Source organism: Scyliorhinus canicula, chromosome 4 (assembly GCF_902713615.1).
Source record: "Scyliorhinus canicula chromosome 4, sScyCan1.1, whole genome shotgun sequence".
In the NCBI taxonomy this organism is placed as follows: domain Eukaryota; kingdom Metazoa; phylum Chordata; class Chondrichthyes; order Carcharhiniformes; family Scyliorhinidae; genus Scyliorhinus; species Scyliorhinus canicula.
Window position 1 is genome coordinate 35,477,277 of NC_052149.1, and position 19,956 is coordinate 35,497,232.

Sequence of the window (19,956 nt, forward strand, 5' to 3'; positions counted from 1 at the left end):
AGTGTAGCTCATGCGCCACCATTCACCCCCCCTGCTGCTTGCATGGGTGAGAAGCAGTTGTGCCCATCAGCAGCAAGGGCGTAACGACCTGTGATTCGAAGAGCAGTGAGCAGCAGGAAGGTAAGTGAGGCCACATGAACCTGACCGGTGTGTGCGGGAGGAGCAGCTGCTGTTAAATATTGGCCAAATGGGAGAGGTGGTTGGGAAGAGTGAGGGAGTGAGCTAGGGGAGCAGGGTTCGGAAGATAGGACTCGGACTGCTGAGTGAGTGAGTGGGGGCGGGGGGGGGGGAGGATGGGGTAGGGCAGAGGGGACTGTGACAAGAGAGGATCTAACCATCACCCCATGACATTCAATGGCATTACCAATGCCAAATTCCTCACAATCAACACCCTGGGCGGGGGGGGGGGGGGGGGGGGGGGGGGTTTACCATTGATCAGAAACAGAACTGACTAGCCATATTGATACTGTGGCTACCAGGGCTGGTTAAAGCCTAGGTACCCGACTTCCGGGTGCGGCTATGATTAGCTAAGTCGCACACTTGGAAGCTCCTGCGACAAAGGTGTTTTCGGGCCAACTGGAGGGCCCCAAAGGTGCAGTAAAGACGAATCCCGGTGGAGGAAGGTCCCCTGAGGAGAACTAGACCGATTTTATGGTCGGTACCCTGAGTGGAGCGGCAAGAAAAACGGCAGCAGCTCCCCAAAAAAAGCGGGGGAAGAAAATCAAAATGGCGGCCGGCGGCGCATCGGAGGAGTGGAAGAAATGGGCGGAGGAGCAGCAGGCCGCTCTCCTCCGTTTTTTCACGGAGATGAAAGTGGAGCTCTTAGAGTCCATGAACGCGACGGCCACCAGGTTGGTGGGAGTCCAGGCGATCCAAGAGGCGTCGATTAAAGAGCTGCAGCAGGAGATGACCGCGAGGGAGGAGGAGGCCACAGTCATCGGGGCAAAGGTGGAGGTGCACGAGGCACTCCACATGAAGTGGCAGAGCCGCTTCGAGGAGCTGGACACTCGGATGAGGAGGAAAAATTTGAGGATCCTGGGCCTGGAAGAAGGCCTGGAGGGGTCGGATCTCCCGGGATATGTGGCGGAGATGTTGAGCTCCCTGATGGGGGAAGGGGCCGGTCCGGCGCCCCTGGAACTGGAAGAGGCATACCGGGTCATGGCCAGGAGGCCTAGGGCAAACGAGCCCCCGAGGGCGGTGCTGGTGCGGTTCCAGCGGCTAAGTGATCGAGAGAAAGTCCTGAGGTGGGCAAAAAGGGAGAAAAGCAGCAAGTGGCAGAACTCGACGGTAAGGGTGTACCAGGACTGGAGTGCGGAGGTGGCAAAGCGGCGGGCCCGGTACAACCGGACAAAGGCGGTGCTACACGCGAAAAAGATCAAATTTGGAATGCTGCAGCCGGCGCGCTTGTGGGTCACCTACAAGGACCAACATCATTATTTCGAGTCCCCAGAGGAGGCCTGGACCTTTGTACAAGAGGAAAAGTTGGACACGAACTAAAACCTGGGAGCACCGGCGGTCGTAGCCGCCTGGGGACTCTTGATTGAGCAAGTGGCCCTTTTCTTTTTCAGGCCAGGTCGGAACTGGGTAACAGTTTCGTGGATTGTTTGGGGTGTTTTTTCTCGAACGGTTGACTTTTCTGAATATCTTGAAGGTTTCGAGTTGTTGGGTGTTTCTGTATATTTGTACTGTTGAAATCTCTATTGTGGGTCGTTGGCTTCTTATGGGGTGTTTCTTCCCGTTTCCAATTTCCCTTAGTTATTTACCCCTTTTACCCTTTTCCTTTGGGTGCTTGGGGGGGTTTTTTGTTCTTTTTTTCTTTTCGGGTTATGGTTATCTGCGGTTATTTATACTGTTTGATGGAGGGTGATGGTTGGGCACACTGTTAGTTGATAGCTAGTTAATTATTTTGTTATTTAAGTATGTAGTTAAGTATTTATGTATTTAGTTGCCATTGGGTATATATATCGTTAAGTTGGGGAGACGGGACGGGGGGGAGCGGGTTGATTATGCGGGTCTTTCTCTGGGGTTTTAAGGGGATCTTTCACGGGCGCAGATGGGGTGAACCGGGAGGAGTCGGAATGTGGCAGGAGCAGCCGGGTCAGCGGAGACCAGCTGACTCTCGGGAGTACGATGTTGGGTACATCGCGGCTAGGAGGGGTCCTAGCCGGGGGGGGGGGGGGGGGGGGGGGGGAGGGAAGGGGGGGGGGGAAGGGGGGGGGCTGGGGGGGACACCGGGTTGCTGCTGGAAAGACCAGGGATGAGAAGGGGAGAGCCGGGGGGGGTGGGGGGCCATCGCTATGGGAAGCGGGTCAGAAAAGGAGGGATGACCCGGGGCGAGCAAGGGACAAGACATGGCTAATCGACAGGGAGTAGGGACGGGTCGCTCTGCGATCCGATTGATCACGTGGAACGTAAGGGGGCTGAATGGGCCGGTCAAAAGATCAAGGGTCTTCTCACACCTGAAGGGACTGAAGGCTGATGTAGCAATGCTGCAGGAGACTCATTTGAGGGTAGCAGATCAGGTCCGCCTGAGAAGGGGGTGGGTGGGACAGGTGTTCCACTCAGGCTTGGATATCAAGAACCGGGGGGTGGCGATTTTGGTGGGAAAGAGGGTGTCGTTTGTGGCGGCAGAGGTGGTGGCAGATAAGGAGGGCAGGTATGTGATGGTGAGGGGTAGGTTGCAGGGAGAGAATGTGGTACTGGTAAATGTGTATGCCCCGAACTGGGACGACGCGGGTTTTATGAGGCGCCTGCTGGGCCTCATCCCGGGACTGGAGGCAGGGGGCCTGATCATGGGAGGGGACTTTAATACGGTGTTAGACCCTGGGCTGGATAGATCGAGTTCCAGGACGAATAGGAGGCCGGCAGCGGCAGAGGTGTTAAGGGGGTTCATGGAGCAGATGGGAGGGGTAGACCCATGGAGATTTGGTAGGCCTAGGGCGAGGGAGTATTCTTTTTTCTCCCACGTCCACAGAGTGTACTCTAGGATCGATTTTTTTCGTATTGAACAGGGGGCTGATACCGAGAGTGCAGGACACGGAGTACTCGGCCATTGCGATATCGGACCATGCACCACATTGGGTGGACGTGGACATGGGGGAGGCGCGGGATCAACGCCCGTTGTGGCGCCTGGATGTAGGGCTGTTGGCGGACGAAGAGGTGTGCAGAAGGGTGAGAACGGGCATTGAGAACTATCTGGGTACGAATGACACAGGTGAGGTGCAGGTGGGGACGGTCTGGGAGGCCTTGAAAGCAGTGATTAGAGGAGAGCTGATCTCCATAAGGGCACACAGAGAGAGGAAGGAGAGGCAGGAAAGGGAGAGGCTGGTGGGGGAGCTCCTAGAAGTAGATAGGAAATATGCGGCGGCACCAGAGGAGGGGCTATTAAGGGAGCGGCGTAGCTTGCAGGCCAGGTTCGACCTACTGACCACTAGGAAGGCGGAAATGCAGTGGAGAAGGGCGCAGGGTGCGGCGTATGAGTACGGGGAAAAGGCGAGCAGGATGCTGGCACACCAGCTTCGTAAGCGAGATGCAGCCAGAGAGATTGGGGGAGTGAGAGAGAGGGGTGGGGACGTAGTGCAGAAGGGGCAAGAGGTGAATAGGGTCTTTAAGGACTTCTATAGGGAATTGTATAGGTCTGAACCGCCGAAGAGGAGAGGGGGAATGAAGAACTTTCTCGACAAATTGGGGTTCCCAAAGGTACAGGAGGAGCTGGTAGAAGGGTTGGGGGCGCCGATAGAGCTGCAGGAGCTAATTAAAGGGATAGGCCAGATGCAGGCGGGGAAGGCGCCGGGGCCGGATGGGTTCCCGGTGGAGTTTTACAGGAAATTTGTGGACTTGGTGGGTCCAGTGCTGGTGAGAGCCTTTAATGAGGCGCGCGAGGGGGGGGTTCTGCCCCCAACAATGTCGCAGGCCCTGATCTCCTTGATTTTGAAGCGGGACAAGGACCCGGTCCAGTGCGGGTCCTACAGGCCCATCTCCCTCCTGAATGTTGACGCCAAGCTGTTAGCAAAGGTCCTGGCAACCAGGATAGAGGACTGTGTGCCAGGGGTAGTCCATGAAGACCAGACGGGGTTCGTGAAGGGACGCCAACTTAACACAAATATCCGGAGATTGTTAAATGTGATTATGATGCCAGCAGTGGAAGGGGAGGCGGAGATAGTGGTAGCGTTGGACGCGGAGAAGGCATTTGACAGGGTGGAGTGGGAATACTTGTGGGAGACGTTGGAAAGGTTTGGGTTTGGGGAGGGATTTATCAAGTGGGTAAAACTGCTCTATTCAGCTCCGATGGCAAGTGTGGTAACAAACGGGAGGAGGTCAGAATATTTTGGGCTCCATCGAGGTACTAGGCAGGGATGTCCCCTATCCCCCTTACTCTTTGCATTAGCGATTGAGCCGTTGGCGATGGCACTGAGGGGTTCAGGGGGGTGGAGAGGACTGACAAGGGGAGGGGAGGAACATCGGGTCTCGCTCTATGCGGATGATTTGTTGTTGTATGTGGCAGACCCGGAGGGGGGAATGCCGGAGGTAATGGGGATACTAGCGGAGTTCGGGGACTTTTCGGGGTATAAATTAAATCTGGGGAAAAGTGAGGTCTTTGTAATACACCCGGGAGACCAAGGGGAGGGAATTGGGAGGCTCCCCTTCAAAAGAGCAGTTAAAAGTTTTAGGTACTTGGGGGTGCAGGTGGCAAAGAACTGGGGGACCCTCCACAAGTTGAACTTTTCCAGACTGGTGGAACAGATGGAGGAGGAGTTTAAGAGGTGGGACATGGTGCCGCTGTCGCTGGCAGGGAGGGTGCAGTCAGTTAAAATGACGGTCCTCCCGAGGTTCTTGTTTTTGTTCCAGTGTCTGCCCATCTTCCTCCCCAGGGCCTTTTTCAAGAAGGTAACGAGTAGTATCATGGGGTATGTGTGGGCACATGGCACCCCGAGAGTTAGAAGGGTCTTTTTGGAGCGGAGTAGGGATAGTGGAGGGCTGGCGTTGCCCAACCTTTCAGGATATTACTGGGCGGCAAATACATCGATGGTACGAAAGTGGATGATGGAAGGGGAGGGGGCAGCCTGGAAGCGCATGGAGAGGGCGTCCTGCGGCAACATAAGCTTAGGGGCACTGGTAACGGCACCATGGCCGCTCCCTCCCACGAGGTATACCACGAGCCCGGTGGTGGCGGCCACCCTCAAGATCTGGGGGCAGTGGAGGCGACACAGGGGGGAAGTGGGAGGTCTGATAGGGGCACCACTAAGAGGGAACCACAGATTTGCGCCGGGAAATACAGGAGGGGGATTCCAGAGCTGGCAGAGGGCGGGTATTAGACAACTGAGGGACTTGTTTATAGAGGGGAGGTTTGCGAGCTTGGGAGAGCTGGAGGAGAAATTTGGGCTCCCCCCGGGGAACACGTTCAGGTACCTCCAAGTGAAGGCATTTGCCAGACGACAGATAGAGGGGTTCCCCGCGCTCCCAGACAGGGGGGTGAGTGATAGGGTGCTATCAGGGGTCTGAGTCGGGGAGGGGAAGATCTCGGACATCTATAAGATTATGCAGGAGGTGGAGGAGGTACCAGTAGTGGAGCTGAAAGATAAGTGGGAGTTAGAGCTGGGGGAACAGATAGAGGACGGGACATGGGCAGACGCCCTGGAGAGGGTCAACTCGTCGTCGTCATGTGCGAGACCAAGTCTCATTCAATTTAAGGTACTGCATAGAGCCCACATGACGGGGACAAGGATGAGTCGGTTTTTCGGGGGTGAAGACAGGTGTATTAGATGTGCGGGAAGCCCTGCGAATCATGCACATATGTTTTGGGCATGTCCGGCACTGGAGGAGTTCTGGAAGGGGGTGGCAGGGACGGTGTCGAGAGTGGTGGGGTCCAGGGTCAAGCCAGGATGGGGACTTGCGATCTTCGGGGTTGGGGTGGAACCGGGGGTACAGGAGGCGAGGGAGGCTGGAATATTAGCCTTTGCGTCCTTGGTGGCTCGGAGGAGGATCTTGATTCAGTGGAGGGACGAAAGGCCTCCGAGTGTTAACACCTGGTTAAACGACATGGCAAACTTCATCCAATTGGAAAGGATCAAATTCGCCCTGAGAGGGTCGGTGCAGGGGTTTTTTCAGGCGATGGCAACCCTTCCTAGACCTCTTGGATCAGAGATAGAAACTGAGGCCGTGACAGCAGCAACCCGGGAGGGGAGGGGAGGGCGGGAGGGAGGGGGGGGGGGGTGGGGGGGGGGAGGGGGGACAACGACGAAGGAAGTACGGTAGCGGTGGTGGCACGGGCAAGGCCTGCCCGAGGACACTGCCAGAAATGATAAGTTGGTCTGACTGTCGGTTCGCCGGCGGGGGGTGGGGGGGGGGGGGGGGGACGCGCGAGTAGGGGGGGGGGGGACTTTTTTCTTTTTTTTTGTTAAGTAGGGGGGTTTGACTTTGTTTTGTTATAATTTAAATGTAAATGTAGGGGGGGTTAAAATGTTTGTATTTTGAAAAATTTCTTCAATAAAAATTATTTTAAAAAAAAGCCTAGGTACCCCACGGCAAGTAACTGACCTCCTGACCCCCCAAAGCCATCTACAAGGCACAAGTCAGAAGTGTAATGTAATACTCTCCACTTGCCTGGATGAGTGCAGCTCCAACAACACTCAAGAAGCTCAATACCACCCGGGACAAATCAGCCTGATTGTTCCTCCTGCTACAAACATTCAAATCCTCAACCACCAACGAATGGTGGCCACTGTGTGTACCATCTACAAGATGCCCTACAGTAACTCGCCAAGGTTCCTTAGATAGCACCTTCCAAACCCACAGCCGCTACCATTTAGAAGGACAAGAGCAACAGACACCTGGGAACCCCACCAGCTGGAGGTTCCCCTCCAAGCCACCCGCAACCTGATTTGGAAATATATCGCTGCCCCTTCACTGTCGCTGGGCCAAAATTTTGGAACTTCCTCCCTAACAGCAAGGTGGGTGTATCTATACCCCAGGGACTGCAGCGGTTCAAGAAGGCAACTCACCACCATCCTCTGAAGGGCAACTAGGGATGGGCAGTAAATGCTGGCCTAACCAGTGACGGCCACATCCCGTAAATGACTAAAAATAACTGGTGAGTTATGTTTTGGGGGGGGGGGGACTGGGTTGGGAAGGTGGGACTGCTGAGTGAGTGAGTGGGGGGGAAATGGGGTTAGGAAGATGGAACAGGTGAGTGAGTGGGGATATACGTGGTTGGGAAGATGGAACTGCGAATGAGTGAGTGGGGGTATATGTGGTTGGGAAGATGGGCTGCTGGGTGAGCGATCAGGAGTCAGGGTTGGAATGGGGTTGCTAAGTGAGTAAGGGATGCGGTGGTGTTGGGATGAGGGGCTTGTGAGTGGATGGGGTCAGTAAAGTGGCTGCTGAGTGAGTGAATTGGGCGGGGTCATGTCTTTGGGCGAAAGGCTGTTGAGTGAGCGAATGGAAGGGTTTGGGAGGGCTGCTGAGTGAGTGGGGGTGGTCCAAGTTTGGGAGTGGGGTTGCTGCCTGAGTGAAAGGGGAGAGAAGCTGTTGATGAATAAAGGGTGAGCCGGTTTTGGGAAGAGGGGTTGCTAACTAAGTGATATTGTAAAGGGAGGAGGTTCAGTGATATATTGTTGCCTCTATTCCCCAGGCAAGGTACCCCAATTGGTTATGATTCTGGACAAAATGCCCCCAAATTGTTGTGCTCCCATGTGAGAAGGGATGAAGTGGCTCCCCTTCTTTATTCAACCCCCTCGGGTGGTCACAGCACGGTTAGTTTAGAAAGGATCCCTTTCCTCTTGCACACCAGTCCCTGTCTGAATGTATCTATGTTTTAAAAGGAGCCAACTTAACCAGGCTTTCTTGAGTTAAAGAGTGAGTTTGTTAGTTACTAAAACTCAAGAAGAAAATAATAAAAACACAATAAACATACACAGATTAGAAATCAAAAACAAATCCAAAACTAAAAGGTAAAAACATCAGTCTTTGCCTCGTCTGTGGAGTAGGTAGTGAAACATTGCTGGGTGATTCCAGTAGCACTGACCTTTGCAGTTGAGCAGGTCGTTTGGAGATTCTTTGTTCTGCAGATTAGCTGAAAGAAGTTGTTCTGTTTCCTTTTCATGATGTGGAGATGCCGGTGTTGGATTGGGGTGTGCACAGTAAGAAGCCTTACAACACCAGCTTAAACCCCAACAGGGTTTATTTGGAATCACAAGCTTTCGGAGCTTGTGATTTCTGATAAGCTTCAAAAGCTAGTGATTCCAAATAAACCGGTTGGATTTTAACCTGGTGTTGTAAGACTTGTTACGGTTTCCTTTTCATCTGTGGCTTTGTTAACTTGTGACTAGCTTCTAGCAATTAGAGAGAGAGAGAGACCTTTTTACCTGCAAGCATAGAGATGTCTCATAGATGTCTACAACTGTGACCTTCACAGTGCACAGTAGAACTAGAACACCAGACTAGCACACACAGACCGTGATTGCAGTGTCTATTTAACCGCTTTACTTGTATGGTCCTGCGAGGGGAAAAGTATAAAGCTGTCTTTCGCCCAGAATTGTTTTCTTTCAACTCCTATTATGTCCACAGTCTGGGATAGTACTCCCATGAGATGGTAATATGCCTCCATTATCTCTGCAGGAGATTTCTGTTCAGTTTTTGCATTGCATCTCTTCTTTTGAAGTGTCTCTGTAGGAAAAAGATGCAACATTCTGTTCTCTCCGGGCGAGTTGGTCAAGTGTAATCCACATAGGAATTCCAGCAAGTGGTTGGTTACTTTGCAATTTCAGCCAGTTTTTGCTTGAAATGTAAATGAAATGAAAATGTGTTTATTGCCACAAGTAGGCTTCAAATGAAGTTACTGTGAAAAGGCCCTAGTCGCCACATTCCGGTGCCTGTTCGGGGAGGCGGAAATCCTGTGGAAATGTGGCCACCCTTTCTTCAGATATAAAATGCACTCTCAGGGATTTGTTTAACTTTATCTGAAGTTTCAGGAGTGCTCCTGAAACAGGGATTCACAGCCACAGTCCGATCCATAGCCTGGTCTACGATGCTATCTGACTGACTCCTATTCTCTGTATGGGGTGTATGTACCCCATTAAATCCGACTGGGTTTACCTGTAGCAATTGGCCCGGATGTGCCCTACCTTTAGGGTTCTTGGCCTCACTTTTCATTTCAGCACCACCATTTCTGTCCTGTGGAGGGACCTCAGCATTTGCCTTTCTCCAATGGGTGCCCAGTTTTCTATCACTCTTCCCCATCTCTATCCTTTCCAGTTGATTGGGTGCGACTAGGGGAAGGTCTCTTCTGGAATAAGGGTTTGTGGATGAGTTCATAGTTGTCAGCCAGTGTGACTGGATGCCTGCATGGCCCCTGTGACTCTGCTCTTCTAGGTGTGGTCTTACTGGAAAGGGGATGAAGTTTTTAAGCTGCTCAAGGAGAATTATTTCACCGAGGATTTGTAAGTGGGTTCTGTTTTAATAATATACCTTATTGTCACAAATAGACTTATATTAACACTGCAATGAAGTTACTGTGAAAAGCCCCTTGTCGTCACACATCGGTGCCTGTTCGGGTACACTGAGGGAGAATTCAGAATGTCCAATTCACCTGACAGCACGTCTTTAGGGACTTTTGGGAGGAAACCGGAGCACCCGGAGGAAACCCTTGCAGACACGGGGAGAACGTGCAGACTCCGCACAGACAGTGACCCAAGCAGAATCGAACCTGGGACCCTGGTGCTGTGAAGCAACCGTGCTAACCACTGTGCTACCGTGCAGGCAACCATTGGTAAAAGCAAGTTTCTTCAATCTTTCAAATTCCAGATACATCTGGTCGGGCCATTTCTTGAGGGTATGGAATTTCTGATGGTAATCTGGCACAAAGTGGTACGTGCTTAAAATAGCCTTTTTTGCTGTCTCAATTAGTGTCACCTTCTGCAGGCAAGAGGAGTAAACCGCGTGAGCTTTCCCTGAAACCTTACTCTGGTAATAAGGACCAATTTTAGACTGGCCACTTTAGCTGCTCAAAAAAGATACAGAAGGCTTCCACAGATTTGGGGATTAAATTAATGTACCGTGTGCGTCTGCCCTTATGTCTGAGCTAGTGATGTCTTCAAGGAACACAATAGGATTCCTGCCCCTTTCTCAAACACTACTGGCTGGTCCCAGCCGGTATATTGTAATGCTCTGAGATCAAGTCTTGAAGTTGAAACGGCTGACAAACAACGAGCAGAGATATGTGGGTTTATTCTGATGTGGAGGGGTTAGTTTCCCAGGTGTAATAATTGTACCATACGTACTGGTATTCACGTGAGTGCAGGCAGACTGGGTCGGGTTTCGGCTGGGCAGCTGGTTTGTGATACAGAGCGAGGCCAACAGCGCCTGTTCAATTCATGAAGGCCCCACCTTCTCAACCTTGCTCTTGTCTGAGGTGTGGTGATCCTCAGGCTAAATCACCACCAGTCAGCTCTTCCCCTCAAAAGGGGAAAGCAGCCTCTGGTCATCTGGGACAATGGCAACTTTACTTTATATTTGATGCTGGGGAATCACAGCTGAGTTCAATGTCAACCTCAGCAGGGGTTATTGGTGTCTAACCAGGAATGAAAAACCTTGTTGAGCATTTTTCTCCCCATCCCCAACATTAGCAAACTCAACACTGAATGGGGTTCAAATATCACTGTTTGTTTGCTCAGCCACTCTCTTGTATTGGGCTCTCCAGGGTAGCCAAGGGAATGTTTTTGTAGCAGAAAACGGGCAGCAAGTTGCTAAGAAGGCTTTGGCACTGTGAATTTGTGAAAATGTTAGTTCACTAGTTGTTGAGTCTCGCAGTGGGCAACAATCTCCCTGCGTGCTGATTTAATTATTTAATCTCCGTACCTAATCTTCTGATTCATCTAATCACATGATGAGTACAGCGTGTGAAAGTGTGTCACCAAATGGATTAAGGGTGAGGTTGTCTTGTGATTCAGTATGCTGTTCACACCTGCTTGCTTGCATGTTTTAAAAATATGTCTGATTATGAACACTTCTCAGTATTAAATGAGTCAGTCTTCCCTGCCTTACTTTTTGAAAATGAAAATGAAATGAAAATCGCTTATTGTCACGAGTAGGCTTCAATGAAGTTACTGTGAAAAGCCCCTAGTCGCCACATTCCGGCGCCTGTTTGGGGAGGCTGGTACGGGAATCGAACCGTGCTGCTGGCCTCCTTGGTCTGCTTTAAAAGCCAGCGATTTAGCCAAGTGAGCTAAACCAGCCCCTTTTCATTTGGGTATATTATTTGTACTGTCAAGGATAAAAAAAATAACAAGCTTCAAAAGAGTGTGACAAGTTGAACTTTTTTTTTGTATAGCCCAAATGTTCAAAGTGGAGTGGATAGACGATCAAGACGGCAGGGGTGGAAGAATCGCAGGTGTGTTGCTGCATAATAGGACTGAGGAAGATCAATTTCTAAAGCCTTTTTTATGTTATGAAGCACATTGTGACTGAAGTAGTTACAACAATGTTCCAGCAGGAGCAAAAACCATTGAAGAAGATAAACTATTGCACGTCACCTTGGTTATATGATAAGCAATCAGGGTTGCAGTAAATTTAAGACCGAAACATGATCATTAGGTTCCGGTAACAATTCTACAAATCTTATATTTATCTGATTGGATTTTTCATCAATTAGATTAGTTCTGTGATTTTCTTGCAACCTATTTTATTGTCCAATGTCACAAAGTATCCATTACTATTCTCTTGTCAGCTGTATAAAGCCCCTCAGTAGAATTAATGCTGGTAATTCCCTAATTGAAACCTGGTTATTTTCTCTGTGAGGCTATTGGTAACTTGGGAAATATCAGTAGTTGGAACACAAGACTATAGAGAATACTGGAGATATTAATGTTCACTGTGCAGCTGACTTAATATTTTTAAAACTTTGGAGGAAGGGGCATGAAAGCAAACTAATAATATCCTTGTTGAAATGTTAACGATTATTGATAGTCTCTGCCTGGGGGTATAAAGAGAATCAGGGCTTCTTGCTTCTGCAGTGAATAATGGTCTGCTGTAACCATATATTCAGTAGAGTTGCTTCTTTTTCGATTAGTTCTACTAAAATGCAACTAATTTTACTTTGTCGTTCAGTTGGCAGATATGATGAAGCAGAGCAAGATAACAGATCTGAAAAGCTTTCAATGCTCCCTTAAGGTAAGCATTATAAAGGCAAATAATAGTTTCCTTAGACAAAAACAGCTAATGGGGACATATTATTCAGAAGATTCATGCTATTACCTCAGAATCATGGAGTTACTGAAATGGTTGTGGGTCTGATACTTTGTGTAATTTGGAGGAAGAGGTTGCTGACGAGAGGCAATTATGCACATGCTCTGCATGCAGGTGTATTGTTAGGCATGCAGAGCATGTGATCTTGCAGTCTGTGGGATTGTTTTATCTTGGTGTATACAGTGGCGGACTGGGTCTAAAAATATTGGTTGCCAGGAGACAAAGGGGGCCCACCCACAACTACAATGCTATCATTTAATTTTCATAATGAATAAATAAAATTTTCAAAAAATACATATGGAAAAAAGGGTACAATTAAATTTTTTGTGGAAAAAATGTGTATTTCGTAGTAATTACAGTGTGCATATACTGTACATATTACTGGCAGTAGATACCAAATGTAAATACAGAATGTTATAATTGAATTTTTAATTTAAATTTTTTTTTAAAGTAATTGGTTGATACTTTTAAATAGTTTACTGCACAATTTACACATTAACAGATAGTTCAAAAGCACAATAGAGCATTGCATGCAGTCCACTATATTAAGAGCAATCGTTTGTGTTGGCTAGATGATTGTGCGAATCTGCCAATAATTGCTTCTGCATCCAATTCATCTAACAATTCCTTTTCAATGGATAGCAACATGTATGATTCCAAATTCTTCTCAGACAGCGAATTTATTAACCTTGTCTTTATGATCTTTAGCTTTGAAAATGTCCTCTCACATTGGACTTGAGTAACTGATAGCATGCAGATGACATAAAGTTCATAAAGGTTATCATATGCCTTGTCATGAAGTCTGTTGGATGCCAGAATTTTTAGTACACACGATGGGCAAGTGCTGCAAATTTTACAATTGTTGCAACTGGAATCCATACTCTCACCATCATTAAGCAATAGCTTTAATACATCAAAGTTTGAAGCAAAAGAAAACAATTCCAATATTACTTGATCTTTGCTGATTTGTGGAAACAGCTTAATAATACCTTCCAATGCTTCATCTTCAAGGCCCTTCTCTGCAATAGTTTTAAACTTTGTTGGGTCCAAGCAGGACAAATCTTTATACAACTGTTTGTGTTGTACAAAGCGTGATTCTAGTGACTGGACAATGCGATCCATTATTAGGTTAAACACATTTACTCGAAAATCAGCTAGAGAATCTGAGGAATTTATTTCATCATCAATAAGCTCATCTGCCATTCTTTTCTTCTTCCTCTGCCTCTTAACTGGCAATGCTGTTTTCAACGCATCAATTTCCAATGTTTGATTTTCATTCATATTCATCTGTGAAATCCTGTCATTACATTTATTTACAAATTCCAAAGCCTTGCTGTGAACGTTATCAAATGTTCTTGTCTGTTCCTTTAAATTTGTTGTAGCTGAATCTACAAAACTCCACGCAGTAAACATATCTAAACCACTTGTCTGTAGATAGCTTGATAACGGGGTTGTAGTTTCAAATATATACAAGTAAGTAAATGCTGTCAATATGGTTTCAAACTTTAGAAGACTTTGAAGTAAAACATTTGCTTCATGTTTTGTTTTTGCATCAAACTTTTCTGAATCTTGTTTCTTTGATAAGCATGTCAATAGATTTACGAAAGTACTGGCAGCGGCATCATCAAAACGTCCAAATATAGTTGTTGCTGCATTGGATTTTCCTGACCATCTGGTCTCACCAATTAGCTTTAATCGTTTAATTTTTTCTTGTCCTAGATGTTTTCCAACAACTTCTATCCATACAGCCATTCTCTTGTATGATGCTTTCACAAAAGTTGCTATATTCTGGAGCAAATTGAAAAAAGAAACTGCAGGCACACAACATTTTGTTGTTTCAGTTATCACCAAATTCAAGACATGGGCATAGCATCATATATGAACATGTTGATCAGCCACATCAGCAATTTATATTTGTAAACCATTATACTGGCCATGGTAGCTTGCAGCGCCATCTGTGCTATCAGATAAACATTTTTGGTGGTCAATTTTAAGATGCTGTAATGTTTCAATCAATAGATCAAAAAGTCCCTGTCCTGTACCATCATTACTTGGCACAACTGAAAGTAGTCGCTCACAGATAATGCCTTTAAGCACATACTGAATAATAATGCTAAACTGATCGATGGATTAATTGTCTTGTGTTGAATCAACCTGAATAGAATAATATTTTGCTTGAGAAACTTCATGACTAATTCTTTCTTGTATCATATTCTTCATAATTTTGATTAACATGTTTATAGTGGTTTTACTCAGGTATGTAACAGGTCCACCACGGCCTTTACTTTGAGCCTTTCCTTGTTGCTCTAATCGTTTGATTCTTTGTTTAGACTTGTTTAGCACTGCAGAAACGTGAGCTGCCATAATGGGGTCATATTTTGCCATCAACTGCACTGTAGCTAAAAAATTGCCATGATTCAGAACCTCATTATCTAGAGTGTAGGCCGATTCATTTCTGTGACCTAGAAAAGGAAGTGCTTGCTTGCCTAACATCTTTATGATGTCTATAATCCTCATGACAATACTTCTCTGCTTCAATACTTCTTCTTTCCTTTTAATTAGTGATGCTGCAAAAAATGTATCTAAGGTGCCATCATTAACCACACTGATATATTGCTGAGCATTTCTGACATGTGTTGTTGTCGATTCATGTAAAGTCAAGCTCTGGCTAATACGCCTGGAGTCACTAAAGCCACGTACAAAGGGTGATGGATTACAAGTGTTGGGAAACTCAAAGGCTAAGCAGTATGAACAACATAAGCATCTATTTTCTTTGTTATATGTTCGCCATTTTCTTGGGACAGAGTCATTCATAATTTTCCTCTCATACAAACGAGCATCAAATGGCAGATCATCAAGTGGCTGAAGTGGATGTTCAGCAAAAAACTGTTTTAGCTTTGCTCGTGATGGATATTGAAAGATTCCAGTAATCGATCTTTCATTTTCTTGCGTAGGTTCATTTACAGGATGTGCTTCAGAAACCAAGTCATTTGTGCTTGAAGGTATATCTGATTCCCTGTCACTAGTTGAAGCGATGTGTTCAGATGTTGCAACTACAGGCAGTACAGATACCGGAACAAGGAAGCCAGAAGAAATATTGGGCCTGGGTTGATTAGTAATGGATGCACTTGTATTTGTCTCTACATTCAAAGTAGCTCTTCTCTGTTCTTGTAACTCGCATGTTATTGCATCATCACCATGAGCATTGTTTCTTGCTTCTTGATTATTTGTTGCAGAACTGGATATTGATGTGGATTGTTCTTGTGGTATTATAAACTCTGTAATAGGCCTGCATCACTTGGCTGATTCCTTTCTTTCTGCTTCTTTTTGTTCTTTGCGTTTTAGTGACCCAGATTTATGCTTTTTCTTTTCCATGCTGGTAGGAGTAATATTCCTGAAATAAAAACTTAATTAAAAATAGCCCACATTGGGAAAAATGAATATTGATGATTGCAAGAATAACTTGAAGGAACGCCAGATAAACCCCTACTTGATAAAAAATATAAAATAACTTATTTACACTTCAATAGGATATGTTCATTAGTCAATACTACTGTGGCGTATGCAGCTTCAGAAGATGAGACAATCCACTGTCCAGTGTTCACACCAGCAAGCAACTGAGACAACTGTTGAAACTTAGAAGTTTGGTCCGACTATAGTAAGACATTAAGAATGGTCCCACAACCAAAGTTAACATGTCCAGTTTGATACCAGTGTAGTGTTACAAGTCGCAACCCTTTGAGTTTACCGATCATGGCTTATCACTTCAATATCTTTGACCTCATGATTCACGGTCAAAGGTACCGCCTCTCCTTTTCGGTGACCTCACGACCCTATGTACTGCTTGATATCCTTTCAAGTTGCCGAGCATCTCAAATCACGAACTGTAACTTTATCTTTAAATTCACACACTCTTGCTGAACACGTGGATTTCCAACTATATCTGACCCGGGTGAACCAGCCCCCCCCCCCCCACCTCCACTCCTTTTCACATCCGTTTAACACTGCTTCGTTCCTTCATACACTGAGTGATTATTTGTTTGTTTCTTTATTGCATTTTTATTTGGTATTGCTCTTTTTTTAAAAATAACTTTAGATTACCCAATTATTTTTTCCAATTAAGGGGCAATTTAGCATGGCCAATCCACCTACTCTGCACATTTTTTGGGTTGTGGGGGCGAAACCCACGCAGACACGGGGAGAATATGCAAACTCCACACGGACAGTGACCCAGAGCCAGGATCGAACCTGGGACCTCAGCGCCGTGAGGCGGTTGTGCTAACCACTAGGCCACCGTGCTGCCTTGGTATTGCTCTTTTTAAAAACAATTATATTTTATTAAGTTAGAATACAAATCTCAGGAAAGAAGTTGGAGATTTATTTATCTAATTAATTATAACTTTTAAGGGCCCTCCAGAGATTCACGGGCCTCTTCATGGCTCTCCGGGCCCCGGACCGATGTACCGGCTGAACCAAGACTACTGCTTGATATCCTTTGAAGTTGCCGACCATCTCAAATCACGAATTGTAACTTTATCTTTAAATTCACACACTCTTGCTGAAAACATGGAATTTCCTTCATTATGCCTGACCCGGGCCCCCCTATTCCACATCCTTCCACTACCTCCCCTGCTTCGTTCCTTTTCATGCACTGCTTACTTGTGTCCTGTTCTCTTTTTTTTCTTATTCCTTTTTATTACTAAACAGTTGTCTGTGTTTGTTTCTTTATTGCATTTTTATTTGATATAGGGGGCCCACTTGCCATCGGGCAAGCTGACACCCTGGCCAGTCCGCCACTGGGTGTATACCTAAACTAAATGAATAAAAGGAACTGGAGAGAAGCATGGGGAAATTATTAGATTTGAATACTACATAAATTTCAATAGGCTTGATACAGAATTCCGATTGTTTCTCAGTCAATAATGAAAAAGTGTGACTATCATTCACTTCACCTGGGACAATTTCCTCGAGAGTGTGAGCTTTTTGAAAGTAGCAAACTGCAAAACACAGTCATAGAACTTAACAATAACTGTGATGGTGATGTGATAGTACAGGACTTTGTTCTTTGACTGGGAAAAGGCTTTGAGTAAACATACCAGAGAAATTGTATGCTTGATTTTTCAGCCAGATTGAAAAGTGCTGGGAAATGAATGTTTCATGTAAGCATGTACTTTTTAAATGTAATTAGTGCTTCATTGTCAAATTCTAAGAAACAATTGTTTTTATTAAAAATTAGAGTACCCAGTTCTTTCTTTTTCAAATTAAGGGGCAATTTAGCGTGGCCAATCCACGTACCCTGCACATCTTTGGGTTGTGGGGGGGGGGTGTAAGACCCACACAGACAGGGGGAGAATGTGCAAAGTCCACACAAACAGTGACCTGGGGCCATGGTCGAACCCAGGTCCTAGGTGCCATGAAACAGCAATACTAACTACTGTGCCTCTGTGCTGTCCCACAATTGCTTTTTTTGTTACTGCTATTATCTTTATATGAGTATAAAATAGAGTGTAAAATGACTCAGAATCTTAAGAACACTCTAATTGAAGAATGTGAATTTTAGAAATCCTGATGAAGAGTGAAAGCACTAACTGCTGGATTTCATTCTGGTAACTCGACTTTAAAGGTAATGAGTTTTCCTTCCCCCTATGTTTAATTTATTTCATGTGGCTTACAGTTTTAAAAGGAATTCATTTTCTTCCTGGTCAATGGTTGGAAGATGGAAAAGTTCAAGAGGAAGCTTTATCCAGCTTGTTGAGAATCCTACGTGGCACATGCTGAAACCTATATAATATATATTGTTGCCTGAAGGGAAATCAAAAATTCTATTCTCCTCTTTTTAAAAACACATGCAAGACTGAAGGTCCAGTGTAAGGAAATTGTAACTTCCTGATTACTGTATAACTTTTGAGACGCTGAAATGATGAAATTAGCATAGATCGTTTCATCATAACATAAACAATGGGCAAAAAAGGATGTAGCAGGAACAGTGAGGTTGACACAGTTTTACATCAATGAAGCATTTAAACTGGCCTTAGTTCCAAATCAAAGGAGACAGTCAGCTATATTTGCATGCACCAAGTCAAATTGACTGAGTTTATGGATAGCTAATGGACAGTAGAGATACAGTAGCAGTCTTCCATCTTGTAAGATGATAGTTTGTGCTGTGGTGATCAAAACACTTGTGCTGAGCATTGCCTGGTGTGGCTCAGGAGCCCAACCCTGGCATGGCAGTCTTGGCTGCATACATTTCAAAGTAAGAAGCTTACAACACCAGGTTAAAGTCCAACAGGTTTATTTGGAGTCACCAGCTTTCGGTGCGCAGCTCCTTTATCAGGCAAATTTCAAAGGAAGACAGTGGGCTGAAAAGTTGCACGATTGGCTGGCCTCTGTTTTCACTGGGCCTTCTTGGCCAATTGAGCATTTTGTTTTTGCTCACCTCTCCGAATGCCTTTCATGCAGCCAGCCTCCAGAGATCACGGCGGTCAGCAACTGCCTCCCAGTTGTCAGTTTAAGTGTCTGTCATCTTCATATCTCATTTGCATAGGTCCTTGTAGTGGGGATACGGGTGCCCAGGTCTTGTCCCAGTGACTAATTCACTGGTCTTTGGGCATGCAGCTATCATCCATTCGATGCACATGGTTGAGTCAGCGCAAGCATTGTTGAGTAAATTCTGATGGAATTAGCAGGCTCCAGGGCCTCTGAGTTGGTGACCTGTCCTGCCAAGAGATGCTGAAGATACACATGAGACAGCAATGGTGGAAACTGTTCAGCCTTTTCTCCTGTCTATGTTGTCCCAAGTCTCACCACTGTCGTGGAATGCATGGAGGATGCAGGCTTGATTGACTTGCAGTTTGGTGTTCTCGGTCAGTTAGCTGTTAATCCCCACTTTCTTATTTAACTTGGACATAACAGCTGCAACATTTGCAATGTATTGATTTTCACATCAAGTGGCTGATGATTTTGGAGGTTAGATATCTGAAGTTGTCGAGAACTTCTACCTTCACAATGTCAGTACTAATAGATGATGGTATGGCAACATCCTGAACCATGTCTTCCTGATGCAGATGCTCTGGCCAAATCAAACTCTTTACAGGTGTGAGAGAGTCTGCCCATTTGCTGCTACAGGCAGAGGCAGATTTACAGTTAGTGGGGCCCTGTGCTCACGTTCATTTCTAGCCATCTCCACTCACCCACGTGAGTTCACATCAGCCATTATCACAGCAGTCTACATCTCATCCCAGGCAGAAGTGAAGAAGGCGCTTGACGAACTGTACACAGTCATAAACAACTACGAAACAGAACACCCGGAGGCCTTGTTCATCGTTGCCGGGGATTTTAACAAGGCCAACCTCAACAGCGTACTGACAAAATTCCACCAGCACATCTCCTGTCCCACCAGGGGCAACAACACCTTTGACCACAGCTAATCAAAAATCAAGGGCGCCTACCATTCCATCCCCCGACCGCACTTTGGGAAATCAGACCATAAGACGGTGCTCCTTCTCCTGGCATACAAACAGAAACTCGAGCGGGAGAATCCAGTTAAGACGGTCATGCAGTGCTAAAAGAACAAAGAACAAAGAAAGGTACATCTCAGGAACAAGCCCATTGGCCCTCCAAGCCTGTGCCAACATGCTGCCCGCCTAAACTAAAATATTCTACACTTCCTGGATCCATATCCCTCTATTCCCATCCTATTCATCCTATTCCTGGTCC

At 46.3% G+C, this 19,956-nt stretch overlaps 1 protein-coding gene across 1 annotated transcript in view; it reads left to right on the plus strand.

Annotated features, from left to right (window-relative positions):
* Nucleotides 1-19,956, plus strand: part of LOC119964477 (MAP kinase-interacting serine/threonine-protein kinase 1-like) — a 133,481-nt gene that overhangs the window by 3,320 nt on the left and 110,205 nt on the right. Inside the window, 1 exon segment of the mRNA XM_038794023.1 lies at nt 12,103-12,165. Within this exon segment, the coding sequence (XP_038649951.1) occupies nt 12,103-12,165 (63 nt within the window).